This window comes from Neopelma chrysocephalum, unplaced genomic scaffold (assembly GCF_003984885.1).
Source record: "Neopelma chrysocephalum unplaced genomic scaffold, ASM398488v2 Primary Assembly neopelma1_119, whole genome shotgun sequence".
Lineage (NCBI taxonomy): Eukaryota > Metazoa > Chordata > Aves > Passeriformes > Pipridae > Neopelma > Neopelma chrysocephalum.
This window is the reverse complement of record NW_020897781.1, coordinates 1,263,076-1,290,177: the sequence shown is the minus strand read 5'-3', so window position 1 is coordinate 1,290,177 and position 27,102 is coordinate 1,263,076. Positions and strand designations below refer to the sequence as shown.

The 27,102-nt window shown below is 55.6% G+C and overlaps 1 protein-coding gene across 3 annotated transcripts; it reads left to right on the top strand.

The window, feature by feature from the left end:
* Positions 1–1,087: 1,087 nt before the first annotated feature.
* UCKL1 (uridine-cytidine kinase 1 like 1) lies at positions 1,088–23,359 on the top strand. Of its 3 annotated transcripts, none has more exons than XM_027697276.1 (15): positions 1,088–1,163; positions 8,733–8,926; positions 9,463–9,569; positions 9,772–9,942; positions 10,191–10,262; positions 11,763–11,952; positions 12,683–12,744; positions 17,926–17,945; positions 20,316–20,414; positions 20,756–20,849; positions 21,148–21,210; positions 21,562–21,684; positions 21,994–22,101; positions 22,266–22,422; positions 22,988–23,359. In XM_027697276.1, the coding sequence occupies exons 1-15, from the start codon at positions 1,114–1,116 to the stop codon at positions 23,062–23,064; spliced, it is 1,587 nt and encodes a 528-aa protein (XP_027553077.1). In that variant the 5' UTR covers positions 1,088–1,113; the 3' UTR covers positions 23,065–23,359. The 3 variants fall into 3 exon arrangements, with proteins under 3 accessions (XP_027553077.1, XP_027553075.1, XP_027553076.1); XM_027697274.1 differs by lacking the exon at positions 1,088–1,163 and adding an exon at positions 4,750–5,096; XM_027697275.1 differs by lacking the exons at positions 1,088–1,163; positions 17,926–17,945 and adding exons at positions 4,750–5,096; positions 14,062–14,078.
* The last annotated feature ends 3,743 nt before the right edge of the window (positions 23,360–27,102 follow it).

Sequence of the window (27,102 nt, the reverse complement as noted above, 5' to 3'; positions counted from 1 at the left end):
ATAGAAATCCCCCTAAAGCTGCTCCCAATCCACCCATGCCATCAGCAGCATCCAGTGTCTCCCAGCCCCAGGGGCCGCATCCAGCCCAAGACCTCTCCTCCCTGGGGAGCTCTGCAGGACCCGGGCCCCACCTCCTGGTCCTCCCAGCGTGGGAATAAATCCTCTTCTGCTCCCTAATGGTTTTATTGGCACCGAACCCAAGTCAGAGACAGATTTAGACTGATCTCCCTGCTGGCTGAGAACCCGGCCTTTCCCTATGGAAAGGCTCCCCAAAGGCAGGATGGAGACCCCAAAAGCAGCGCTTGCCTTGGCCCCCCCAAACATGTGGTACCACAAACCTCTGCCCCGGGGGACCCCAGACACGAGATGGGAGCACAATGCCAAGATCCCACCCAGCGCCCTGGGACCCCCACAGGGCTGGGGTTCCCCCAGCTTCTCCACTCCCCTGTGACCAGGTCAGGGCCTGGGACCACCCAAATCCTGCTGCCCCCAGTTCTGCTGGCAGCAATAAGGGGTGGGGGGAAAGGGGAGGGGGGTTTGCTTGGGCATGGGGTGCAGAGCTGCCCCACAGCACTCACCCGTGATAACAGCACTTATTGCATCCCACAGCACCCATCCATGCCCAAAACACCCACCTGCACCCACCCATGCCCACAGCAGCCATTCGTACCCAAAGCACCCACCCTCCTCACTCCACGGCACCCACCCGTCCCCAAAGCACCTGCCTGCACCCCACAACCCCCCCCCTTTGTGCCCTACAGCGCCCAGCCACGCTGAGATCACCCTGCAGTGCTCACCTGCACCCCACAGCACCCACCTGTGCTCCAACACCCACCTGCATCCCACAGTGTCCACCTATCCCCCCCAGTACCCACTCGTGCCCAGGGCACCCACCCACACCCCGCATCACCCACCTCTACCCCACGCTACCCACCTACCCCCCACAGCACCCACCCGTGCTCCCACCACCCGCCTGCACCGCACATCACCCAAAATCACTCCCCACGCCCCCTTTCCCGCTCCCTCCCGGTCCCGCACTACAATTCCCGGGCATCCCCGCGCCAGCACCGCCCCCGCCGCTCCCCGCCCGGTCCCGCCTCTCCCCGCAGCACCATGGCCGCGGCCCCGGTGCCCGAGGGGGCTCCGGTGGAGCCGCACGACAGGTAAGATCCCGCATTCTTTTCCCCGGGATAATCCCTCCGGGACGGGACCGGCACCGCAGTGCCCCGGAGCCGCCGGTTCCCCGTTCCCGCCGTGTCCGGGGCGTTGCGGTGCCGGTCCCGTCCCCCACGATGCCACTTCCGCGAGTGGGGCCTCCCCGAGCCCATCGCTCCGTTTAAACCCTTCGCCTTTCCCACCAACTAAGCATTTATCCTCTATTTTTTTCCCACCCTTACCTTATCCCTTGTTTATTTTCGTCCCCCCCCTTTTTTTCCTTCACATGGTCACTTTTCTCCTTATTTCCCTTATTTTATGGTTTTTGCCCTTAATTTCCCAGCAGATAAGCCACAGCTCCCATTTTCCAAGCTTGCTGGTACATGCATCCCCTCCATCAAGCACGAGGAGTGGGACAACCTAAACTTTTGCACCCAAAAACCCCGTCCAGGGCAATTCTGATGACACACACACTCTCTCTCATGTTTTCCCTCCATTTTCCACCCCCTTTTCCAGCTCAATCCTCAGGAGTGTAGGAGACTGACTACTCCCAAACATCAAATGTCTGGGAATTGGATTTGGAGCATCATCGGAGTGCTGATGATGTGGCAAAGCTTATAGGGATGGAACATCCCTGCATCCCTAGTTGTAGGGTATCAACACTCCACTGCACCGACCGACTGACCCCAGAGTGAGTGCCAAACCATCCCGCATGTTCCAGGAGCTAAATCCACTGCTGGCAGCTGCCTGTGCCTTTCCTGTGAGTCAGTGGTGGGTAGTGGGGAGGATGAGGATGAGGATGGGAGGAAGGAGCCTCCCCGAGTTGTGCCAGCGGAGCGAGGGATGAGTAACTGGGTTGTGTAACAGAGCCCCTTCCACCGCGGCTCCCGCTCGGTATAAATAGCAGCGGATAATTGGGTTTGAAGAGGGAAATGTTTGTCCTTTTGTGGTGAGGGAGCAGAGACCGTAATGGAGCTGGAAGGAAGCCTGTGTGTGTGGAGTTGCTGGGATGAACCATCTGGCTCTGGGTGGCTCTGGCCAGGGCAGAGGTTGGTACAAGGCCGGGTAAACCGGGAGTGACGTGATGGGTTTGCAGGATGTGCATGGATATGGCATGGCACGGCATGACCACCAGGCAGTGTCTCGGTGCCCCTGGATCCCCACTGGCAGTGGGGTGGCAGCCAGATTCCTCCATCCCATGATCGGGTTCCTCCATCCCTTGTGTGAGTCCCTCCATCCTCTGGGCAGGCTCCTCCATCCCACAGCTGAGGTCCTCCATCCCCTGGACTTGTTATTCCATCCCTTGGATAGGTTCCTCCATCCCTTGGGTGGGTTTCTCCATCACATGGGTGGGTTCCTCCATCCCCTGGGATGGTTCCCCAGACAGGCAAGGCCCATCCAAGGGCTGACGCACATAGATTCAGCCCAACAAAGCCCAGCTCAGTGATGGAGGAAGCAGGTTTGGCCTCCACGCTCCTGCAGGTGCTGCTTGCAGGGTGGGATCTGGGAGCAGGACCCTCTCCCAGGAACAGGCATCCCTCTGTTTTGGGATTGGTGTGTCCACATCTCTTCGAGTTATCCAGTGACAATATGCACGACCAAACCAGGAAAAGCCACATGCAATCCAGCTTCCATCTTTAAATCCTGTGGGAAACCCCTCACTGGGAGGGAAAGGGGATCCTGGCCTTTGCATCTGGTTTCCTCTTCCTCACAATTTTAAGTCCAGCTCCTGGAGACTGCAATTAGAGGAGGGATTTGTGCTTAAAAATCATCTAGAAGGAAAAAAGGCCAAAACCAGGGACTTTTGGCCTGTGTGAGAGCTCGGCAACCGTGAAGGGACTTGGGAAGCAGAGGAGGTTTGCAGAGGAGGGTGTGCCAGGAGGAAGGCTCCGTCGCTGCTGAGGTTTGGAGGCAGCGTGGGCGATTCCTGTCCCACCTGGGAATCTGGCAGGGATGTTGAGTGGGATGCTGGGAGAGTTGCTCCTGTCACTCGGACATTTTAACAAAGGCAGGAAAAGTGGCAGCAGGAGTGTGCGATAAGGAACAATATCCCTGGGCGAGGGCTCCTCGCTCCGCGTCCCGCATCCCTTTGCTTTTCTGCTTCTTTAATGAGAAGGAACAGAAGTGGCTCCGGAAGAGAATTTTATTTTTAAACTTCTGAGAGAGCTTTTACAGCAAGAGGAGAGTCCGGGCAGAGATCAGAGGTGGAAAAGTTCCTTTGATCATTGCTCACTTCCCTGATGTTGGGGCAGCAGCTGCGGCTCATGCTGGGGACAGGTTACCCCAAAACCCTCCTGTCCCTGTCCCCTGCTTCAGGACCAGTCCCTAATCCCTGATTCCCATCAGGTCTCCATCTTTTGGGGCGATGATCTCCTCTGCAGGTCCTGTTGGTGAGCAGGAGCAGGAGGGGGCTGATGCCCCCCTTGTTCAGGAGGGGTTTGCTGAGGACACCGGGATGCAGTGTGTGACCCTTGCCTCTGGAATAGCCCTGGTGGCTCCAGAAGATGGAGGAGGGAGAAAGAATCTTCTTCCACTTCTGGCCCCATCTCCAGATGTTGGTGCTAAGCAAGAGGGAGCACCCACCCCAGACCCCCTCAGCTTAGAGGCCGAGCTCCCATCTTGGGAGACTGGAGTCTCACTTGGTGACCATGGAACATCACTGGGATGCTCCATGTCCCTGGCAGAGCCTGGCTGCCCTCAAGGTGTCCTCTGCCACCTTCTTCCTTCCTCAGCAGCCAGGGGCTGTGGGGTGGGGGCTGCTCTGCCCCAGCCCCTGCACCCCAGGGCTGGCTGGGATCCCCCTGCCGTGGTGCCCAACATCTCCCACCCTTGGCACATGTCCTGCCTGTCAGCGGCTGCCTGGCTTCCCGCAGGATGCCTGGGCTCCCTGCCCTCCCTGGTGAGCCTGACGCTGGGAGAGGAGCCGGCCCGGGGGGGGCAAGGGGCAGCTGGCAGGGGGTGCTGAGGGAGTGGATGGCCGGGCACAGCAGCCAGCAGGACGTTATTCTTAGCCGCCAGCAGCTCCGGGGTGTTGAGTTTCACCCACTTGTTTACTTCAGGGCTGAGGGGACAGTGAGGGGCAGCTCTTGGGGAGCTGAGTGACTTGGGGGGCGAGAACTCACAGCTGGACCCCCTCCGATGGGAGCTCAGGGAGGGGGATGAGTCCTGCCCCAAAAAACTGGGCACAGCCAGCAGCCCCCTGGCCCTGAGCCCCAGCTGCTCCACCAGCTGCACGTGGGGTGCTGTCTGGGTACCCCCTCCATCCCTGCCCTGGGGCCATCCCCTCCTGCCCCCCTGCAGACCCCTCCCCGCCAGTGCCAGGAGCCCACTGGGGACTCACCAGTGCCCGTGGATGTGGATGTCACTCACCAGGTGCCCTCCCTGCTGAGACCCCTCGTCCAGGGCAGTCAGACACCCCCGGTCCTGGGGAGCAGAGGCACCAGGGGCTGGTGTTTATTGCGTGTGCCGGGGGCGGTGAGGGGAGGTGTCACTTCATCCCCGACCCCCCCGCTTTTTTTTTAATCAAGCCAGTGCTATTAATATCAGGTAATGAACGTAATCTGGAGGTTAAGCTATCCTCTTATGCTGCTGACCGCTGCGCAGCTCCCAGACGCAGACACTCCCCCAGCTCTGCTCGCTTCTCCTGCCTCCATCTTCCAGCCCCCTGGATCTGCCGGGGGTCTGTGTCAACCCGGCCTCTCGGGACTCCGCAGTCTCGGTGCCGGGGGGGTCGCTCCGTGCATGGCTCCGAGCCCCGAGGCTCGCCTGGCTGCCTTCCCACCCTGGTAGTGCCAGAGACTGGGGACAGGAGCCAAGGTGCAGGCAGGGATAGGGAGTGACACCCTCTGTCCAGGACCACGGCGGTGGGGGGAGATGAGCAGCCCCCCAGCCTTCTCCAGCGTCCGCATCTCGGGCTGCTGGGCCCTCGGGCCGGATGGCGGGTGAGTTTTACCTCATTTTTGAGTGCATTTTACTGGTTTTCACCTGTTTGCTTGCTGGAGCGAACCCTCGGTGGCCACAGTCCCAGTCTCCCAGCTCCAGTTCCCGTCTTCTAGACTGCTGAGGGCTATGAGAGCACAGGCAGCAGCCTGGAAATCATCGGTTTCCCATGGGACACGGCTGTGGCCAGCCGGGCGCCTCGGCAGGCTCCGGGGGTGCTGGGGGGTCCCGAGGGCTGGGACCTCGGTCGGTGGGTTGTTTACGGGGTGCAGAGCCCAGGACGTGCTCTCCTGTCCACTGCCAAGTTCAGGTTTGGGGCTGTGCCATCTTTCCTTGCTGCTGTAGGCGCTGCTGGGACCTGCTGCCTTTCTCAACCCGACCCAGCAGGGATCCAGGGTGGTCAGGGGTCTCTAAAGGCAGCGGAACGCAGAGAACCTGAGCACAGGGCACAGGGCTGGGGATGGCAGCACACTGGGGAAGGAGAGAGGTGCCTCTCACAACTCAGTAAATCCATGCTTGGACTAAGCAGGAGCAAAATGCTTCCCTCATTAGTGCTGGCACGGCAGCAGGGCTGGAGAGCCCTTGTGGGGGGCAGACCCCCTCCACCAGGCTTCTTCGAGGAGGCTCCAACAAGGATGCACCAGCTGCAGGGAAGGCAGAGCATCCCAAAAACCGGGGACAGCCTGTGGAGAGGCCTTTCAGGTAGGCTTGGCAGGAGAGGGGTTACCAAGCCAGGGTGATGTTTCCTTTCCTATTTGCCTGGCTGTGGTACTGAGCTGCTGAACCCCAGCGATCCACGGCACTGAAGAGGGTCTGTGTGGGACAAGGAATGGCATGGACTCCAGCTCTAAACAGAGTCCTATTCTCTCAGGGCTCTGCAGGTCGGGACATTGTGAGGGCTTCATCAGTGCTACAGGGAATTTTAAAAAGGGATAGGGAAGAACAGCCAACGGAGATGGCTTGGATTAGCCATCCCTTTGGAGCTGGGGAGAGCCCCTTTCTGGCAAAGGCAGACGTGGAAAACTTCTACGAATCTTGAAGTGTAACATTAGGAGAAAAGGCATGACCTTTGGAGAGCTCTGGGACAGCCCCGCAGACCGCCCCACAGCCTTCCTTCTCCCACATAAATCATGGGAAACATGGATTTGAGAGGGGTAGAATATCTGCCTCCTGTACAGGCACCAACAGTGTAGATGATATCGATAGAAATATGTAGAATTTTGGTGAAAGCCCAGAAATACTTGGATGAGACGAGGCAAAGCACCAACTCTTGGAACAGGATTCAAGTGCTGCATCCCAGAGCAGCCCCAGGTGTGTGCGGGGGGAGGATGGCTCTGCTCTTCTCCCAGGGGTGCATGTCCTTGCATCCCACAGGAATGTCCCCTCTGTGCCAACACCCTGGGTGTGCTGTGGGCACCCAGGAGAGCAGAGGGGAGGGGTGACACTTGGGAAAGCAGGATGGAGCTGTGGCCATTGCCTGTAATTCTGGGCACTGCCAGAGCCATCAGGGCCCAAACCTCCCTGTCCCTGCCAGGAGCTGGATGATGTCGATGCCGGTCGGAGACACCGGTAGCAGAGGCCAGCCTTGCTCTGAAAAACAGAGCTTTTCCCAACTCGGAATCACTTTGGGAATGAAGGCCTAGGTCAGGATCTGCGAGCTGGCACAGCAGAACTTGTCACTGTGTGACATCAAGGAGCAGAGCATCCCGACAGGCTCACCTGTCGCTTGGAGACTGGCGTGCGTTCCCGGAGGAAAACCAGCCGAGCAGCCCACGGCGCAGCACCAGTGGCAGGGCTCTGGAGTAACCACAGTCCCAGGAGAGGGACCGGGATGTGGATGAAAGGAACTGCTTTATTTTTCTGGTAAACAACTGTGGGTTTGTCATCTCTGGTTTTATCAAGCCAAAATGACTTTGTTCGTGCACCAGCACCACCGGCTGCTGTCAACCCCACTCTGGGAATAGCACCAGTGGGAGAGGAGACCCATATATCCCATCTGGGTTTGCTGCTCCTGGTGGACAGAACCATTTTGGTAGATACCCCAGAAGGTTTCCTGATGGGTCTCACTTCCTGAGGTTGCTTTTTAAAAGTGATAGTTGGGGTATTGATGGCTCCTGGTTGAGCCGGAACCCACTTGGAGCTGGCTGTGTGTGCTGATGGCCTCTGGCAGGGGATGGGGTATTGATGGCTTGAGGCTCTTGTGGGGCACTCTGTGGGTGCACACCTTCAGGTGGTCATCGGTGGGAGAAGTCCTGGTGCAAGGGCAGGAGCTGCAGCCTGCCTTTTGTTAGCAGGAGTTCAGCAAAGTCAGGCAAATCCCTGTCTCCTTGCCCACTCCGCAGGGATGTGCCGGTGCAGGAGGTAGGGATGGTTTCCTGGGGGGATCCTGCCGTGCCCAGGGGGTTTGCCAGGGCGATCCCCTCTGTGCCCGGGAGGTTTGCCGTGTCACTTCACGCGCAGATGGCCAGTCTGAAATTTTGATCTTTATCTAAAATTGTTCTAAAAGGGGCTCAGGGAGGGAAGGGAATTAACCTTCATACCAAAACAGCTTAAAATCAACCCAAAATCTGTAAAGCCCTGCAGTTTAAGCCCTTTTGAAAGCAAACTATAAGAGCGGCAGCAAAACCCCCCTGGCTTGGCTGGGCTGTACCAAATAGCGCTGGTTTGGAGCCATTGGTGCCCAGATCTCTTGGTTTCCCTTCTAGCCCAGTCATGGCTGGGGAGAAGAGCAGCCTGAGCAGGGAGGAACCCTTTGCACCTTCTCCCAGAGAGCAGACATCCCTCTGAGGTGGTGGAGCACGAGCAGGGAGGAGAGGGCACTGGTATAAATAATCCTCCCCGTGCCCGCGCTGGCTGGGCAGTGGCTGTAGCTTATCTCCTGGCCAGAGGCCACTTATCATTTCCCAGCCACTGCTCTCCCGCTGCCAAGCTGGAAAGGGCTCAAGAGGGTGTGTTGTTCCTCTCCCTCCCCAGGGCTGCAGTGGGAGGGTAGATAAGGGAGAGGAGCCTGCTCCAGGGCTCCAGGTGAGCTCAGAGCTCGCCCAGCTCCCAAGGCAAAGCTGATGCCAACATCTTGGCAGTCCCGCTGCCTGGCTCTGCCCAGCTCACAGGCTTGTCCCCAGGGGCTTCAGGACAAAGGAGTGGGAGAACTAGAGCTTGAGTTGGAGTGCAGTGCTCAGAGTGGGGAGAGGAATGGAATTGGGGGTGGAGGGGATGAGGGCAGTTTAGCTGTAGCCCGTGTGTTTGACTTCTATCCCCAAGAAAGGTCCCTTGGCACATCAGAATCGGTTGTTGTCCCCTATAACATACCCCTCCATGTTTTGAGAGCTGACTGGGTGGTTTATTTCACACAGACCTTCCCCAGGCAGCAGGACTTTAGGGAGAGAGGTTTGCATTGCGCCTGTTCCAGGTTAAAACTGCTCCTGTGTGAGAGTTCCTCACAGTTGGCCATGGCCCAGGGTCACAGAGGTGTGGGTGCTGGTAGTGCTGCAGCAGGCCTGTGGCTGCCTCTCCCCCTCTTCCATTGCATCCCTCATCCATGTGGTGTGGGGTCCCCTCAGGACCCTGCTCCCACACGCCGGGAACGCGTGTCCTTCCCTGCTCCCAGTAACTGCTCTCCTTCCTCTCGCCATCCCCAGTAACAGCAGTGCTGAATCCCTGGACCGGCTGTATCCCACGGTGGGCTCCACCAAGCCCCCCCGGAAGCGGACCACCAGCCAGTGCAAGTCTGAGCCCCCACTGCTGCGGACCAGCAAGAGGACCATCTACACAGCGGGCCGGCCACCATGGTACAACGAGCACGGGACACAGTCCAAGGAGGCCTTTGTCATAGGTAGGACACCTCTACACTGCCCAGGCAGCATCGCTGCCACCTGCCCTGTGGGTCTGCAGGAAATCATGGGGGGATTCCTGCCACATCGCCTCCTTGGAATTTTGGGGTTGGCTCCAGCCCGAACAGGAGCAGGGAGAGTCCCCGTGGTTAGCCCAGCATTGGCTGGGTGGGCTGAAACCAAGAGTGTGCAGAGGTGTTGGTGGATTGTAGCAGACCGGAGTCTTTGTTGTTCCCTCAACTCCTGTTGCCTGGGCTGTCACGAGTTCCCAGGGATTTAGCCTGGGCTGGTTCCCATGCCAGCTCTCACCGTGTTACACAACCATCTAGTGAAGGGTTTCCCAGCTTTTGCTGGGCATGTTGCTGGCAGTCCCAGTACGTGCCACTTGACTTTTTCAAGGATAGTCTCTTGGAGTGCCTATGATTTCCCTCTTTGAAGGTTCCTCCAGCTTAGTGCAACAGTGCAGGACCTGGGCTCCAGCCTGTGGTGGGAAAGGCTGTGCCCGGGGTTGATGACTCCATTCTCTTTTCCCTGGCAGGTCTGGGAGGAGGCAGTGCCTCTGGGAAGACCACAGTGGCCACCATGATCATTGAGGCTCTTGATGTCCCGTGGGTGGTTCTGCTGTCCATGGACTCCTTCTACAAGGTGAGGCTGCACATGGCTCTGGCCAGGCTCCTCAGGCTGCCGTGGCCTTGGCATAACCCTTGGGTGGTGGGGCCCTGGCACAGGTTGCCCAGAGAAACTGTAGCTGCCCCATCCCTGGAAGCGTTCAAGGGAAGAGGTGACTGGGCCCGGCACTGGGGAGGGAAGTGCGCAGCCACGTGCCCTAAGCTCTGCTCTGTGGCAGGTGCTGACCAAGCAGCAGCAGGAGCAGGCAGCCAGCAACGACTTCAACTTTGACCACCCCGATGCCTTTGACTTTGACCTCATCATCGCCACCCTCAAGAAGCTGAAGCAAGGCAAGAGTGTCAAGATCCCCATCTATGACTTTACAACCCACAGCCGCAAGAAGGAATGGGTATGGGACACTGAGGGGGGTGGGACAAGGTGGGGGATGGCTAAGGCAGGGGAGAGGGAGCCAACTGGACCTCTCCAGCCCCTGCCCTTTGCAGTCAGATCTGTGCTGTCACCCTCTGCCCTGTGCCTGGCTCAAGGAGCATTTTTGGGTGAGCTGTCGCAGTCACTCACAACCCAGAGAGGTTCCCTGGGACGAGGCATCTCTGAACAGATGTTCTGTGCTTAACCACATCCATTTTGACTCCACAGAAAACCCTGTATGGCGCCAATGTGATTATCTTTGAAGGCATCATGGCATTCGCAGACAAGGAGCTCCTGAAGGTGAGGAAGGGTGTCTAAGCAGTTCTGGAAGGAGATGGTGGGAGGATGCTTTCTCCTGAGGTCCAGCAGCAGGGAGGTGACCTTCCCTTCCAGGTTATACCAGCTGCTGTAGAACTTCCCTGTGCAGGAGAAACAGGCTTTGACTCTGCAGCAGCAGGGGAAGAGCCCTGGCAGAGGTCAAACGTTTCAGTAAATACCTTGATCTCAGCCATTTGTGCCCAGGAACCAGGAGCTGTGCTGAGTGGTGACCTGGTTCCTGGCAGTGCTGATGCATAAATACAACTAGAAATAGCTCACCTCACACTGCTGCAGCTTGCATAGCCAAAGGCAAAGTCTGCTGAACTTCTAGTGCACAAACCTGGTGTTCCTAGCACGGACTCATCCAGTGGTTCAGGCTTTCTTGGGAATTATTTGGACACATCACAGGATTGTTTAGGTTGGAAGGAACGTTAAAAGAACATCCAGTTCCACCCCCCTGCCATAGGCAGGGACACCTTTCACTAGACCAAGTTGCTCCAAGCCCCATCCAACCTGGCCTTGAACACTTCCAAGCATGAGGCAGTCACAGCTTCTCTGGACAACCTGTGTCAGCACCTCACCACCCTCACAGAGAAGAATTTCCTCCTAATCTCTAATGTAACCCTGCCCTCTGTCAGTTTGAAGCCATTCCCCCTTGTCCTATCACTCTAGGCCCTTGTCCAAAGTCCCTCTTCAGCTCTCTTGGAGCCTCTTTAGGCACTGAAAAGAGCTCTAAGGTCTCCTCAGAGCCTTCTCTTTTCCAGACTGAACAGCTCCAGCTCTCAGCCTGTCTCCATAGCAGAGGTGCTCCAGCCCTCAGAGTTTCTTCACAGCCCTGACAAACGCTCCATCAGACAGTGAGCCATGCACAGACTTAGCCAAGCTCTGTCTAAAAAGTTCTCTCCCCGGCCAAACAAGCACTTGGGTTGCACTTTTCTGGAGCAAGGATGACCTCCAGTGGACAGCTGAGTGAATCCCCCAGGAAACTTTCCTCAGCATCCCCGCTCTTGCCTCTTGCAAGTAAGGGCAGAGTCATGTGCTGCCCTGCTGTGCTGGGCTCCTTTCCAGTGTTAATTCCCTGCCTATAGAAGGGGCTTGGAATGAGATGATCTTTAAGGTTCCTTCCAACCTAAACCATCCCAGGATGATTAAGAAGCCAGTGCTTCTGGGTGGACCCTGTTGGTCAGTGTTGTGGGCAGTAACTCGTTTTGTCTCCTTGCTCCTAAATAACCAGTGTGTTGGAGCTGGTCAGTAGCAAGGACAGGGTTTGGAGCAGGACACGTCTCAGAGGGCACAAGAGTAACGGGCAGGTGGCAGCAAGGGACTCACTGCAGCACCAGCCAGGTTCCAAGGACAAGCTCCTCCAAAGCTGGAGCAGAGCCGGGCACTGTTAAACAGGAGCTGTGCTGAGCACGGGGGGAGAAGGTGTGTTGAGTCACACACCTGACCCAGTTGGGTCTGTTCCCTCCCCTCCCACTTCAGCTGCTGGATCTGAAGATCTTCGTGGACACAGACTCGGACATCCGCCTGGTGCGCCGCCTGCGCAGGGACATCAGCGAGCGCGGCCGGGACATCGAGGGTGTCATCAAACAGTACAACAAGTTTGTCAAGCCCGCCTTCGACCAGTACATCCAGCCCACCATGCGCCTCGCAGACATCGTCGTCCCCCGAGGTACCTGCCCAGGGCTGGCCTGACGGGCAATCCCTCAGAGACCCTCTGCCCTCAGCTCTGCTGACCAGTCCAGCTGGCAAGGACAGAGTGACTGTCCCATGCCAAAGCAAAGGTCCCTCCAGCCAAGTGTCTCCAAACACTGGCCAAACGCAGGTTCCGTGGGGAAAGTCTGTGCTTTTCCCTCAGCCAGCCTCCTGCCCTGCCATGTCCTGGCAGCACAGCGATTGAAGAGCTGGAGGTGACTTGTAGATATCCAGTAACAGATTATTGAATAAGGGTTTAATAAAAGCAGGAATGTCTCCCGCTTTGCTAGGAAAGGGCTCTTTGGGGAAGCAGGGGTACAGTGTGGTTTTTGAGCACAGTGGGGAATTTGAGGAAGAAACGGGGAAGAAAATTGATCCTGACCAAGGTGACTCTCCTTTCTCTGGTATTAAGTAACAAGACAAAAGGAAAGGGCCTCAACTTGAACCAGAGGAGTTTCAGGTTGGGTATCAGGGAAAATTTCTTCACCAAAAGTGCTGTTAAGCCCTGGCACAGGCTTCCCAGGGCAGTGGTGGAGTCACCATCCCTGAAGGGATTTAAAAGATGTGTAGTTTTGGCACTCGGGGACATGGTTTAGTGGTGGGCTTGACAGTGCTGAGGGAGTGGTTGGACTCAATGATCTTAGAGACCTTTTCCAGCCTTCACAATTCTGTGATTCTATAATTCTTTTGCTTTTGGTTCACTCCAGGGAGTGGAAACACTGTGGCCATCGACCTGATTGTTCAGCACGTCCACAGCCAGCTGGAAGAGGTAAGAGCTGCCAGGTGGTGAGGGAGGTTCACAGCCTTGCCTGGCAGCGGTGACGTTGCTGGGAGCCGTGCTCTGGGTGCCCAGGTGGGAATGGCCTGGCTTCCTTTGTGCTCCAGGTGTGGGAGTCCTTGTGAGCTCCTCCCTCACTCCAGTGAAGGAAACTGCCTTGTCCCTGTGTTCTGGTTAGTCATGGCTCCTCTGCCAGCTGTGGCCCAGCAGCAAATTCCTTCCCTGCCTGGGAGAGCACGTCATCGGGGACAAATCAATCATCCTTCTGTGATCCAAGAGATGTGCCCCCTTGCCTGCAGCCCTCCCAGAGCAGCATCACCCCAAACCCTCCACTGCTTCAGCTCTTGGGCTTCTCCTCTTCCCCCTGTGCAGGCGCTGCTGCACAGTCTTTCCAGTCAGGAGTTCACTTTTCCACTTCTGTGTTGAGTGCAGGCCCTGGGTTTCAAACCCCAAAATCTTATCAGTGTTTGAGCCCTGATCCAGGCACATGCTCCATCACTTCCCCACCACTGGCTTTAACAAGTCTTCTCCTGTGTGTCCCAGGCCATTCCTGACTGGTGGTTTGTGACCCTGTGATCAGCTGATGCTGTTGTGTGTTGCTGTTACTGAGCAGCACAGCCTCCTCCCACCCCACAGCTGTAGCTTTAGTGATGTTTCAGTCATGGAGATGCTCAGAGCGATGTCCTGGGAGGTGAAAGAAGTGTGACCTGGAGATGGATGCGCCTCGAAGTAAAGGGCTTGATTCCTTCAAGTCTTTTGGAGGTCTCGGGTGGCAGGAGCTGCTTGGCCTTGGGATGGGAGCTGGCACACCACAGCATCCTGCTTCCCATGCCTGCTCACGAGGGACCACTCTTGAGCAAAGGTGTCTTGGCAAGTTCCCCCTCCTGGAGCACCTGTCTGCCTGGATTCCCAGCACTAAGCTCTGGGAGGTTGGGAATGTGGTTTCTAAACCCTCGGTCACAGGAGGAAGGATCAGAGCCCTGGCATTGGTGCTAGCACCAGGCTCAGGAGGGCACCCAGCCATGGGGCGCAGTCCAGGGGAGGGGAATGTCTGTTTTCCCCCAGCCTCTGAGATCCAGCCAGGGAGTATCGTGGCAAACCCAGCAGCTCCCGTGGGTGCCACTGCGAGCCAGGCAAAGGGTTGGCTTGGGGGAGGCTTTCGCAGACTGGGGGAGGGGAAGAAGGGTAAAAGGCTACATGTGAATGCAGGAAAATATTCCTATTTTTCCTTTTTTTTTGTCTTGAAACGACCCTGGTGTTGACAATGCTTAATACCGGTTGCATTGTGTCTTTGTGTTGCTGCCGCAGCGTGAACTCAGTGTCAGGTAAGAGCCCTCACTCTGTCCTGTCTGTGCAGCCGAGGCATTTCCAATGCCAGGCACTGCTTGGCCTCACCCTGACCTGCAGCGGGACTGACAGCTCGTGTAGCACACGGCCTTGTCATGCTCAAAGGTGACAAAAGGCTGCCTTGTCCTTGGCTTTGGGATGGCAGGGACAGGGCTGCTCCCCAAGGATGTACCACCAGCTGGAGCGCAGACCCCTGAAGCTGGGGCAGGGCCACATTTGTAGCTGGGGACCCCCAGTCTCTGTGAGAGGGGAGGCTTTGCACCCTGAGATTCTCTTTTATTTCTCTTCATCCTCTAAGATGAACAGTTTTCAGAGCACCTCTCCATCCCTGATGATTAAACATCATTATACATAAATTATAGATTAGCCAAAGCATCTTAAAAATAAATTAAAAAAAAGGTGGAGAGTGACATTTTACTTGGGCAGATAGTGATAGGACAAGGGAGTCCAGTTGTAGGCAAAAGGAAGAGAGACTTAGATTGGATATTAGGAAGAAATTCTTCCCTGTGAGGGTGGTGAGGCGCTGGCACAGGTTGCCCAGGGAAGCTGTGGCTGCCCCATCCCTGGAAGTGTCCAAGGCCAGATTGGACAGAGCTTGGAGCAACCTGGACTAGTGGAAGGTCTGGGGGTTGGAATGAGACGAGCTTTAAGGTTCCTTCCAACCCAAACCATTCTGTGATCTTGAGGGTGGTGGGAGCCCTGGACCCCTAACCACACACAAGTGCTGTGCCTGATGGCACCCAAAGGAGCATAGCAGCTTCACATCACCAGAGGTACCCCCTTTCCCACTGCATCCAGAGGCTGCACAGCCACTGCTGGAGGACTGAGAAAATCCTGCTGCCCAGCTCCAGCAGGATTTCTGATTTTTAGGTATCTGCAGGTTATAACATATATGTTGATTTACTTAACCTCTTCAGCATGTGTCTCCAGATGGGACTTTGGCTCTCTTCCTTCCATTAAGGCTTTCAAGTATTTTTGTAGGAAGCAGAGGGAATGCATTACTGCAAATGGGTTTCCATTTAGATCTCCATCATTGTATGGAGATGCATAACTCAAGTAGCCCTAAAATTTACCTTTGGCATACAATGAGCTTTTAAAATACCTGAGATGAACAGGGAAGAGGCCCTGCCTTACTTATTTCTGCTTCAGCCAGTCATTTCTAGACTAGGGCAAGTGGATGTTTTATTTTATTTCTCTTTGCTTGTGTAACACCCTGGGGCCTGACATTTCCATACAGACACCTAAGCTTCCCTCTGTGTCTGGAGGTCCAGGTGGGAAGATGCTGTTTAGTATGGAGAGAAATCTGTTACTTTAAAATATGGCAGGAATAACATTAGCAAAGGCACTAATGTGTGTGTGTGGGGGGGTGTATATGTGTGTGTGTATATATATACATATAAAATTATATGTGTATGTACAAATAAAATTTATATGTTATATATATATATACATACACATACATATACACAAATAAAATTTCCTTTCTCTCCAGGGAAAGGGGCACTCAGTACAGGTTATCTTTTTCTGCACCTTAAAAATCAGGTATTTAATATATCCATATAGTATTAATAGTTTTATGATAGCAAGTTTGGAAAGGTAACCCTGACCTCCAGAAACACCTCTGTGATCATGACAACCACAGCCGGTTTTATGTTCCGTTTGAGGCTCGTGGTTTCCATTTATGCCTTTGACGTAAAATCTGGAAAAAACTTCCTGCAAAAGCCCAAATATGTTCCACTGCTGGAGCCTCAGTGCTTTACTGCCACTGCTGTTTCCCCCAGCCCCTCTGTGGCTCTGCAAGAGGAACCAGGTGGATGGAGAGACACAACGAGCAAGATGTGCCTGGCAAATATGGGCTTTTCATCACAAACAATTCCCCATCCTCTTGTCTGGAATGGCTTCTTCTAAATGTCACGGTTGTTGTTCTGATGTCACCACTGTTTGCTGGCGGTGGGGACGCAGGGAGGGCTTTGTGCTGGGAGGATAAAACCTGGATGCTCAGATCTGGCCCCAGTCCGAGGTGCTTCTGGAGGCTGTGCTCCACCGAGGGGCTGGCTGGGACAGGCAGGAAGTGCCTTTCCCCAATCAGATGGGTGAATTCTGGGGAGTTTAAAGGAAGTGGTGCCTTCCTTGGACCTACAAGGCTTGTTTTGATCCTATAACCGCTGGCTGCTGAGGAGCTTCATTGCCTTTCCAGTTGTTCCCTCAGAGTACAGGTCAGACCTTAGCATCCTTGGTGCTGGCATATTTCTTGTCCAGCTTCCCCTGTGGAACTGTGCATGTGCTGGAGATGTAATTCCATACCAGCACTCCCATTCTATCCGTGCCCAGGTGGGTGTTTCTCCTGCAGCCTGGCAGGAGGATTTGGAGCAGCCAGCCCATGCCCTCCAAGGCACAGTGCTCCCAGACCAGCCTTTTCTCCATCCCTCCTGCCACGCTCTCAGCATCCAGCCCTGTTCCCAGATCCAGCGCTCTTTCCAGCTGATTCCCCTCGCCAATCAATATTCCCCACCCCCAAGGTCCCGATCAGCTTGGCGTGCCCTTTGCCAATTGTGTCTTTAAATATCAACCCGTGGCGCAGTTTAATAGCCCTTGTTTGAAATGTCAGCCCTGAAAGGCAGCCGTGTACGTGTTTGAAATGCCTTGACTGCATCAGCTCCTTTGTAGCTGGATGTCTCTTGTCTGCTTCCTGCTCAATAGCATGTTCCACAAAGAGCTGAGGATGTTCCCTGAAGCCTTCCTGGGAGATGGTCACCCCTTTCTCTCTCTCTCTTTCTTTCTTTTTCTTTCCGTTTTTTTTTTTTCCCCTTTAAAGCTTTTATTCTGAGGGGGAAAAAATGTTTCCAAAATAAGACGTTTTCTTGACGTGCTCATGGCTGCCCATCTGGATGTTCCGTCACAGTCCTGCCTGGCAGGAAGGGACAGGAGGCATCAACACTCCCTCCTTCCCTCCTGGGATGGGCAGGGGATGGCACAGCAGTGGTGGGGTGGCTGCCAGAGGGGCTGAGCTCTTCCCTCAGCCTGCAGCCCTTCTCCAGGCATGGTGAGCCCAGGGTAGGTCCAGATGAGCCCTGGGGAAGGAAGGTCTTCCCAACAGACAGTGATGTTCAGTTCAGAGATGAGTTTCTCCCCATGTTCCTGGTGCTCTTGGCTTTCCAGGCTCTCCAAGGCTTGAGCAGATAATCTCTTCAGCATGCAGGAGGGGGACACCCCTCTGAGCCCACAAGCAGTTTGCCTGGGAGCAGGGCAGGTTGGATTAAGGTTTGGCAGGTTGGACAGAGGTTTTTGGTTTTGAGTACCTGCACCTGCTCTGGGATTGCAGCGGAGCCCTGGGTGAGGGCTGGGCATGAGCTCTGGAAATGTTCAAGGCCAGGCTGGATGGGGCTTGGAGCAGCCTGGTCTAGTGGACCTGCTCATGGCAGGGAGGGTGGAACAAGATTATCTTTAAGGTCCCTTCCCACCCAGACCATTCTAGGATTCTATGGTTCTGTGTCCCTCCAGGCTCCAAGAGCCTCTGTTGCAGTGTGGTATTACCCGGGATAGAAGTGGGACAGTGTCCTACCATGTCCCTGGAGCAGTGGTGCCAGTGCCATGGAGAGCAGCGGTGACATGACTTGGTCACCAAGGGAGGAGCACTGGTTCTGCACAGTGATGGCCTGGGCACCAGGCAGGTCCAAGAGTCGTTGATCAATTAGGGGATTTTTTCCCCCTTTGACTAATGAGAGTGCTTTCTCCTCTGTTTCATGTCCTGTTTGTCCCTCTCCCCTTAAACTCTCGTGTCTCCTGTCTTGTCTCCCCTGAACATCCCTCCCACCGGGTGACCAGAGGAAGCTGCGCTGGGATATGTGAGGAGACAAACGCTTATGGCAGTGTTTTGGTTGTGACACTAATGGTGGGGAGTGGGCAAGGGCTGTGCAGGGTGAGCTGCCTCACTAACCCGGGCTGGGGGTCTTGGGGCAGACAGCTCATAGGGTCCCGCTTTGCTGGGGCTGTGTGGACCAAACAGGGGTGGGGGCACTTGAGAGAGCAGCTTTATCCCAAAAATGGGACCTATTCCCCCAGAAAGTACTATAGGGACCCCCACAGCACTGAGTGGCTTTCAAGCAGGATGGCATCCAGACCTTCCTGTCCCTACACTGCGTGGGTGTCACAGGAAGGTGCAGAAAACTCGGTGACAGAATGCTGACAGCATTTCCTGGGGGCCTGTTGACAGCCCAGAGTTCAGGGGCGGTGTTCCCACCACTCACAGAGCTTGGAGCACTCACTGGTATCTGCGGTAGGGAGCAGGAGCCGGGCTCACACCAGGGCAGGAAAGGGGCTGCCCGTCCCACTGGCATGGCAGGATGCTGGTACATAGACCTGGCAGTGATGGAGGGGAGAGGTGCCAGTGGCAAGCTCATTCCTGTGCCCCTGGGTGGGCTCTGGTGGATGGAAGATGACCCCAACAGCTCCTCTGGTTTGGGCAGCAGCAGTTTGTCACCTGGGCAAACCCAGCGGGGACCACGAACAGGTGTGTGGCTCTGTGTTGGGGGTCCCATCTCTGCCTCCCTAAAGCAGGCAAACAGGCAGCCCCTGTGCAGGCACCATCTGCCCAAAGCAGGGCTCATGCCCTCACCTACCTCATGGGCACCCTGGGGGGCGGGAGGGGTTTAGGCAGGGCTTTGCCCCCAGGATCTGTTCCCAAGCCAGGTCTGGCAGGAGGAGGGAAGGGAGGACTGTGGGGGCAGAGCTGTGGGTGCTGCTGGCAGCACAGCCCTGGCGTGGGAGTGGCTCTGACAGCAGCTAATCCGCGGGGCAGCGACTAACAGGGTGAGCTCGCTTCGCTGACAGCAGGCCCGGGGCCTTGAGGGCTGCTTGTCCCAAACCAGTGATGGGCTCTGCAGGCAGCAGGTGAGCCCACGATGGGACCACAACCTGTCTGTGCTCCCCACATGGCTGCCAGCTGTCCTGGCTCTCCGGAGCGTTCCCTGCATGGGGGCTCCTGGCTGCTACACAGGACTGGAGCAAAAGCAAGAAGGAGCCCTTAAGTACCCACAGGCCTCGGGAATGTCTCGTTTGGTGTTGGTTGGCCAAGACCAAGAGATGGCTTTGTGGATGGAGGCCTCAGGTTGCCTAGCTCTGCCCTCCTCCATGCCTACCCATCTTCTCTGTCCTCCTCTCTGCTTGCGTGCCTCTGTGTGCCTGTGTGCCATTAATCCAGATTTCTGCTTGATTTCAAATCTTAATCATGCGGTGCTTTCGTTTGCTCTCTTCTCCACCTCCCCGACATCTCTCTGACTGGGATGCAGCCGCTGGCACGTGTGTGATCTGACGTGTGGCTTTTGGACCCCAGCCCTCCTCCCAGACAAAGTTGCTTGTCCATCCTGCCCAGCCTTGTGGAAGCCAAATGTGTCCTTCCTCTCATTACTGCTGCTCTCACAGGGAGAGGTGACTAATGGGGCTCCATTGTGCGCTTCCCCAGGAATGGTGTTCCCTTGATCCAAGAATAGCTCCCAGCCCTATTTGTTATGTGGAATGAGTCACACAGAGCCATTCCTGTCCAGCCATAAAGTCTTGAAGCTGTTCCCAATTTGGAATGGACCAGGTGCTCTCTAAAATGGTCACGTTCCAGCCATGTGCCAGTGCTGCCTGTCCCATTCCTGGTGACATCCGGCCCTTGTGGGACAGAGACAACCACAACAGCCCCTCCTCACCCCATGAGTCCAGGATCCGTCACCAAATAAGACTCCAGAACAGGAAAAGGTTTTGAGGTTATTTTCCGCTTCCTTCCCAACCAGTGAAAACGAAGATGGGCCAACCACCATTCAGAGAAGCTGTGGCTGCCCCATACCTGAAAGTGTTCAAGGCCAGGCTGGACAGGGCTTGGAGCAACCTGTTCTAGTGGAAAGTGTTCCTGCCCATGGCAGGGGGCCGGAACAAGATGGTCTTTAAAGTCCCTTCCAACCCAAACCATTCTATCAACCACGGGTCAGCTGCCCAGCAGGTCCTTGGGCTGTGAGGTCCCACTAACTCCAGTGCTCCCCATTCATGGGAGCAGGTCCCTTTGCCATGGCAGGGGACCAGGCAGGGCTGGCTGCTCGCTCGGCTCAGCTGGATGGGCTTAGTGTGTGTTTGCAGTGTGAGATGACATCTGGGAGGATGGCTCCGGCCGTGTGCTGTGCTCCAGCCTTCGGGCAGCCTTCCCCAGACCTTCTGACCGTGTGTTTGGTTTTCAGGGCCGCCCTGGCCTCTGCCCACCAGTGCCACCCCCTTCCTCAGACCCTCAGTGTGCTGAAGAGCACCCCTCAGGTGAGGGGCATGCACACCATCATCAGGTAAAGCCCCTGCCGTGGCTCCCAGGGTGGGGTGGGGTGGGGCTCGGCTGCCACTGGGGTGGGCTCAGTTGTCTTTGGGCTCCCCAGTCCTACTTCTGCCTGTCCTCACAGCCTGGGGACACAAGGCAGGGGTGGTGGCCTCTGCATCGAGGAGCTGTGCAGTTAGTGCTCAGTGGTCTTGCCAACAATTTTATGCTTTTTACCTTAAAACCGACACCACAGTTCCAGGCTCAGATGGTGCAAATGAGCCAGAGAGGGGCAGGGGCTGCCTCTGAACTCTGCCAGCATCTCCTGGGGCACACTTTGGTCCACAGCTGATGTTACCTTTCCCTTCCCTCTAGAAACAAGGAGACCAGCAGAGACGAGTTCATTTTCTACTCCAAGAGGCTGATGCGGTTGCTGATTGAGCATGCGCTCTCCCTGCTCCCGTTCCAGGTGGGTTCAGGGCTATAGATGCTGAGTTTCCTCTCTAGTTTCTAACCCAAAACTGCTGGGGAACCAGGACAGTCCTGGCAGTGCTCCTCCAACCTTCCCCATAGATCAGCCCTTTCCCCCGGATTAAAAAGCACCAGGGCTCCCTGAAGCTGTGCAGCAATGGTGTGGCCATGGGTGACAGCTCTTTGTCCTGCCTTGGTGTCCAAGGGTCACGCCCAGCCCATGGCTGGGTGACTCCAGGGCTCCTCTGAGAGCTGTGTCAGAGCTGCTGGTAACTCTTCTCACATGGTTTTTGTAGAGTTGCACAGTCCAGACCCCTCAGGGACACGACTACGAAGGGAGGACGTACAGCGGGAAGCAGGTAAGTGGAAGCCAAAGCACTACTGAGACCTGCCCTGTGGGAGTGCACTGGAAACCCTGTGGGTACAGGGAAGGACCCCCCTGGCTGCCATCAGGCTGGGTTTGGTGCCTGCTGTCATGAGTGTGACACCCTGGACCATTGGGTCAGGCGTGTCAGTGACCAAGAGTGCCATCAGCACTGTGCCACTCGTGCCCTCCAAATGGGAGGCAGCCTGGACTGGGAGCGGCACAGCCCTCTTGGAAGGGATGTACTTTGGGGTTACCCATTAGAGTCCCCTGCTGCCAAGACCCAGTGCTATGTGGGGTGATGACAGCTCCTACACCGTGTGACCACCCCGGCTTTGTGCTGCAGATCACCGGGGTGTCCATCCTGCGCGCGGGAGAGACCATGGAGCCGGCGCTGCGTGCGGTGTGCAAGGACGTCCGCATCGGCACCATCCTCATCCAGACCAACTGCAACACGGGCGAGCCAGAGGTAGAGCCTGGGGCTGCCCAGGACATCTGGTGTTTACCTGCACTTGCTGGGTGACTCAGGTGTTTTCTGAGAGCTCTTCAGTGACCCTGGAGTCGATCTTGGCAGGGGTTGAGTGCTTTGAAAGCTGCTCAGGTGGGCTTTGCCAGCGGGCTTGTGCACACAGGGGCTGCTTTGCTGCCCGAGTGTTTGCGCTGGCTCCAAGCTGACAGCCTGGGTGCCAGGGACAGAGATGAATGAGGGATCGAGAGAAGTGCTCGGGTTGCTCCATTCACCTGCAGCCTCTAAGCTGCTCTCTCATCCTCTGCTCAGCTCCACTACCTGCGTCTGCCGAAGGATATCAGCGAAGACCACGTCATCCTGATGGACTGCACGGTCTCCACGGGCGCCGCAGCCATGATGGCAGTGCGGGTGCTGCTGGTATGCAGGGGGGTGGGCGGGTGGCTGGCTCCAGAACAACCTGCAGAGCACCAGCTGAGGGGCTGTGTCTGGAACCGGCTCCTCTGTGGGAAGGATGGTGTCAGGGCACACAGCACAGGCTGGGGTGACTCTGACCCTGAGCTGTCCCTGTGCATTTCCTGTAGGATCATGATGTCCCAGAGGACAAGATCTTCCTCCTCTCCCTGCTTATGGCAGAGATGGGTGTCCACTCGGTTGCCTATGCGTTCCCCCGGGTGAAGATCATCACCACAGCTGTGGACAAGAAGGTCAATGACCTTTTCCGGATAATCCCTGGCATTGGTGAGTATCTGGGTAGGAATAACCTGTGGTGGGGGGATTTTTGGTGCTTCTGGTGGGGAGAGGTGAAGCCCTGGTTGTCAGCAGCAGTTTAGGTCTGGCCTTATTTTACCTGGGGACCCACTGCCCCTCCTGGGCCCTGCTGCCACATGGGTGGGATTGACATGCTGGCTCTGAGAGCTGCCAAGCAGCCATTCCCTTTTAAGCATCGGGTGCCATACCACATAGCATGAGCCTCCTCCAGCCCCAGGTGGAGAAGTCTGGCTGGGACAGCTGAAGGAACCCTGTGCCCACCTCTTTCCCTAAGCTGCCACTTTCTACAAGTTCACCCAAAACAAGCTCAGCATGTTCTTCTGTCCTCACCTCTGCTGTGCCAGGAAACACCCTTCCACCGGGTGCTAAACCAGCCTCCAGGCTGCTCCAGTTTTGCTGCCACTCAAGTTTCTGTGCTGTTCAAGCTGTCAGATAAACCTGCTTCTGTCCCCTTGCCTGCTGGGATGAGGACAGGCAGGAGGATGGGTCCCAGGGCTCCTGCAGTGCTGCCGTCTGACTCTCTCTCTCCCCACAGGGAATTTTGGTGATCGGTACTTTGGGACAGATGCTCCTCCCGACTGGAGCGACGATGAGGATGCTCTTAGCACTTAGCTGGATGTGGAGGTGCCACTGGCACCAGGCAGCTTCAGCACCGCACCTTAACCCCTCTGTCCAGTGCAGATTTCTCCTTCCTCTCACCAAGCATAGATATTTTTTTCAAATCTTACATCGGAGATCTAGGGCATATTTTTTCAAAGAAACATAAATCCTAGTTTGACTTTATGGACAGTCGTGTGTCCCAGCATAGAGCAGAGTTAATTTATTTTAATTTAAATATTTGCCTATATAACTTATTGGAGATATTTTGTAAAGGACAATAATAAATTTTTTCTCTGGTTTTCTTGAACGGAGCCATTCTTTGTCACTTCCCATGGGCCCCCAATAGGATTTGTGACCCTCTGGGACTACTGTCCCGAGAGGGGAGATGCCATGAGGAGTGGTGGGAGGTAAGAATACCATGCTCTTGATCCAAGGAAAGACTTGGTGGCAGAAGAGAGGGAATTCCTACTGTCTGCAAGGAAACTGAAGGCTGGATATTAGGAAACAGTTCTTCCCCCAGAGGGTGGTCAGGCACTAGAACAGGTCATGGCACCAAGTCTACCAGAGCTCAGGAAGCATTTGGACAATGGTCTCAGGCACATGATGGAATTGTTGGGGCTGTCCTGTGCATGGCCAGGAGTCTGGGCTCGATAATCCTTGTGGGAGATTCTGTGAAGTTCAGCTCGGATCACGTCACACTCCAGCTGTAGAAGCACCAAGTCCCTGTTTAAGTTCAGCAACTGAAGTGAAACGAGCTCACCCCAAGCCCAGCTCTTGCTGAATCAGAGCTGCTCAAGATGTGGTGAGGAGCAGGTCATGTATCGGTCCCAGGACTCTCTGAGCAGAGCTGGGTGACCCTGGGGGAAGGGAAACAGACCAGCCCCGTGAGGGGGGTTCAACCTGAGGAGACTATGGCCCCTCCAGAGCATTTTTCTTTCCTGCAGGATTCAAAGTACCAATGCAACATCTTTGTGCAGGAGATAAATGTGCCAAGAGGAGGAAACCTAATTTTCATCTGAGCATCCCAGGCCCAGAGCTGGCTTCTGAGGGATCAGGGAAGGCAGCCAGGTGCTGCTGGCACCTCGGGTCTGGGAGGGTGATGGTCTGCCAGGCCCTCACCAAAATGGAGAGTCACCTGGTGATCACTCAGTGTGGGCTTGGGTGTGATAAGCCTGAAATAACCGCCACTGTTCTGTGGCACATTCTGTAAATTCTCAACTAGATTTAAAAGAAAACACACACCCGAGTTCCTGCCAGCACTTGGTGAAAGAAGGAGCCCCCAGCTAAAAGTCACACTCAGAGCCAGCACTGACACTTGATTAATGTCTTCTAAAAATAGGTCTTTGTGTGGGTGGAAGGAGAGCTCGTGAGCACAAACACGGGAGGACAGGCAGGCATGGGGTGGTTTTGGCTGGGTCAGCAAGTGAGCAGTGGTGGGACAAGGCACAACAATGTCACCATGTCTACGGAGGAACATATCTGAACCCAGAGTCCTTCCTCTGGGCTGCAGCTGCCAGTGCAGGAGCTCAGTGCTGGAGGAGCCTGGTGGCATCTTTCAAGACCATGCTCAATGCCATGAACGAATGCCACTGTCATCTTTGTGCATAAAGCTCCAGTAGACCTTGTTTGAGCAGAACCGTGGGTGTCCTTCAGGGAGACAGGAGCATGTGTGAGTCTAGAGCTCGGTTTGTCCACTCTTGGGGTGTAGACCATGGAATCCCAAAATAGTTTGGTTTGGAAGGGACCTTAAAGCTCGTCTCATTCCAACCCCCTGCCGTGGGAAGGGACACCTTCCACTAGACCAGGTTGCTCCAAGCCCCATCCAACCTGGCCTTGAACACTTCCAGGAATGAGGGAGCCACACGTCACTTACTGGCAGGGGGGATTTCCCCTCTCATCCCCCAGCATGGTGAGTCTCTTCCCCCAGATAACAAGCAACAGGACAAGAGGAAACAGTTGCACCAGGGAAGGTTTAGATTGGACATTAAGGAAAATTTCTTCACCTTGAGGATGCTCAGGCATTGGAACAGGCTGTCCAGGGAAGTGGTGGAGTCACCATTTTTTCTTAGCAGATCCCTGTTTTGCCCCAGATGAACACTTTCCCCCAAGAGAGACACATTTTTTCCTCAGATCTGCACTTCCTCCTCATCAAATGTGCATTTTTCCTTAGTAGGTCCCTATTTTGCCTCAGAAGATCTGCACTTTCTCATTCCCTCAGCAGATCGGCATTTTTCCTCAGATCTGCACTTTCCCCCAGCAGATCCCCATTTTCCCTCAGCACATCCCCATTTCACCCCTCAAACCCAGGTTTGCCACCACTCAGCCTGAGTTCAAGATGGATTTGGACAAGGCTCTCAGGCACATGGTGGGCTTCTTGGGATGTCCTGTGCACGACCAGGAGCTGGACTCTGTTCCTGATAAGCCCCTTCCAACTCAGCGTATTCTATGATTATTTTACCTCATTATTTTACCTCAGCAAACCAACCCCACGCCCATGCCAGTGCCTCCCCCAGGGCGGCTACTCCCGCCACTGGCAAACACGGCACCTTCCCTCCCCTCCTGCCCCGTGGGCTGCTCCTACCACTGGAAAACATGGAGCCATCCCTCCCTTCCTGCCCTGCTCAAAGACGCCGTGGCTGATTCATCAGCAAACACTGTAGCTGGTGGCTTCCACCGCAGGGTGGCCACCTCGCCGCCGCCCTCGCCCTCACGCCACGGCGCCATCTTGGATCCCTCGCCCTCCCTGTCAGCCCGCCATGTTCCTCTCCCTCACCCCACCATTACCGGCGCTAACGGACCGAATTTATTTTGTTTGCGACAAACTGCTGGTAGCAAACGCCACGTCGGAAACAGTGTGTGGGTGGTGGGCGGCTCCCTCCCTCTCTCCCTCCCTCCACCTGTGCCTCGCTGCCCCCTCAGCCGGAGGCAGCGTTCCACCCCCAGCCATGCCGGCCATGGGCTGGGGCGGTGAAACAGAACAAAAAACGCTCTTTTTTTTTTCCAAGATATTGATCTAAGATGTTCTGAGAAGTACAGGCCGTGAGACTGTGTCGCAGCGGGGTGGGGGATGCAGCTCCTCATCAACCCAAACCGCCTCGCAAGGGTCACACTCTGATTTAAGTGGAAAAAAGGGCAAACGTGGTGGGTTTTGAGCCCAGCCAAGCCCAACACTCCTCAGACCCTGACCAGGACAGGCACACACTGCTCCAGATCCCACCTGCTGCTGACCAGCCCAGCCAGGAGCATGTGGCACACAGGGACACCGTACAGGGACACCATGGTCACCCTCCCCACTACCTCCTTCATAACATGGGGACACTGGGGAAAAGTGCTAAAAAAAAGAAAAAAATCCCTTTTTTCTCATTGCAAACCACACTTCCATCTGTCCAATTAAAGCAGCTCAAAAAAAAAAAAAATCCCGAAAGTATTTGATTTATTGCTATCGCAAGGATCTCATGGGCTCAGATGCATCCCCCTGCCATCACTGGGGTCCCACCTCCCACAGCAGGATCCCTGCTCTCAGCAACACCTGCAGCTCCCAACCATCATTAGGGTCCCATCCTAGGACCCCCACTCTCAGCAGCCCCCTGCCGTCATTGGGGTCCCACATCCCCCAGCAGGACCCCCGCTCTCGACAGCACTGGGACTGCCTGTGCTTGACTTCCTGCCTGGCATGCAGAATGACCCAAACCCTGACTGATCTGACCCATGGCAGAGCCTCTTGAGCCTCCCCTCGTCACCAAAAATAGATCCGAGCAGTTAAAAAAAAAAAAAACAACAAAAAAACAACAGACAAAAAAGGCAAACAATGTCTGCTTGACCATCAAAGAGCAACCACAGTCATTTCGAGGCAGGAACACCTGAGAAGAGGACTTTCGGGTTCTGTTTTCTCTTTCTGCAGCAGATGGGCTGAGTTTTCTCTGAAACAGATGAAATCTCTCCTTGCCCGAGGTAACGGTACGAGGAGCTCCAGTGCTGGCAGCTGCTCCACTTGTGGGCTTGGTGGGGCTGGAAAGAAGCCCAGGCATCAATGGGTCAGAAGAAACGGCT

What these genes read in the sequence shown, in the direction of transcription:
- UCKL1 (XM_027697274.1), top strand. Translation starts at nt 5,029, where the DNA reads ATGAGCAGCCCCCCAGCCTTCTCCAGCGTCCGCATCTCGGGCTGCTGG. An exon ending in CAGACAAGGAGCTCCTGAAG is followed by an intron (nt 10,263 to 11,762) that starts GTGAGGAAGGGT and finishes CTCCCACTTCAG; the next exon opens with CTGCTGGATCTGAAGATCTT. An exon ending in GCAACACGGGCGAGCCAGAG is followed by an intron (nt 21,685 to 21,993) that starts GTAGAGCCTGGG and finishes TCCTCTGCTCAG; the next exon opens with CTCCACTACCTGCGTCTGCC.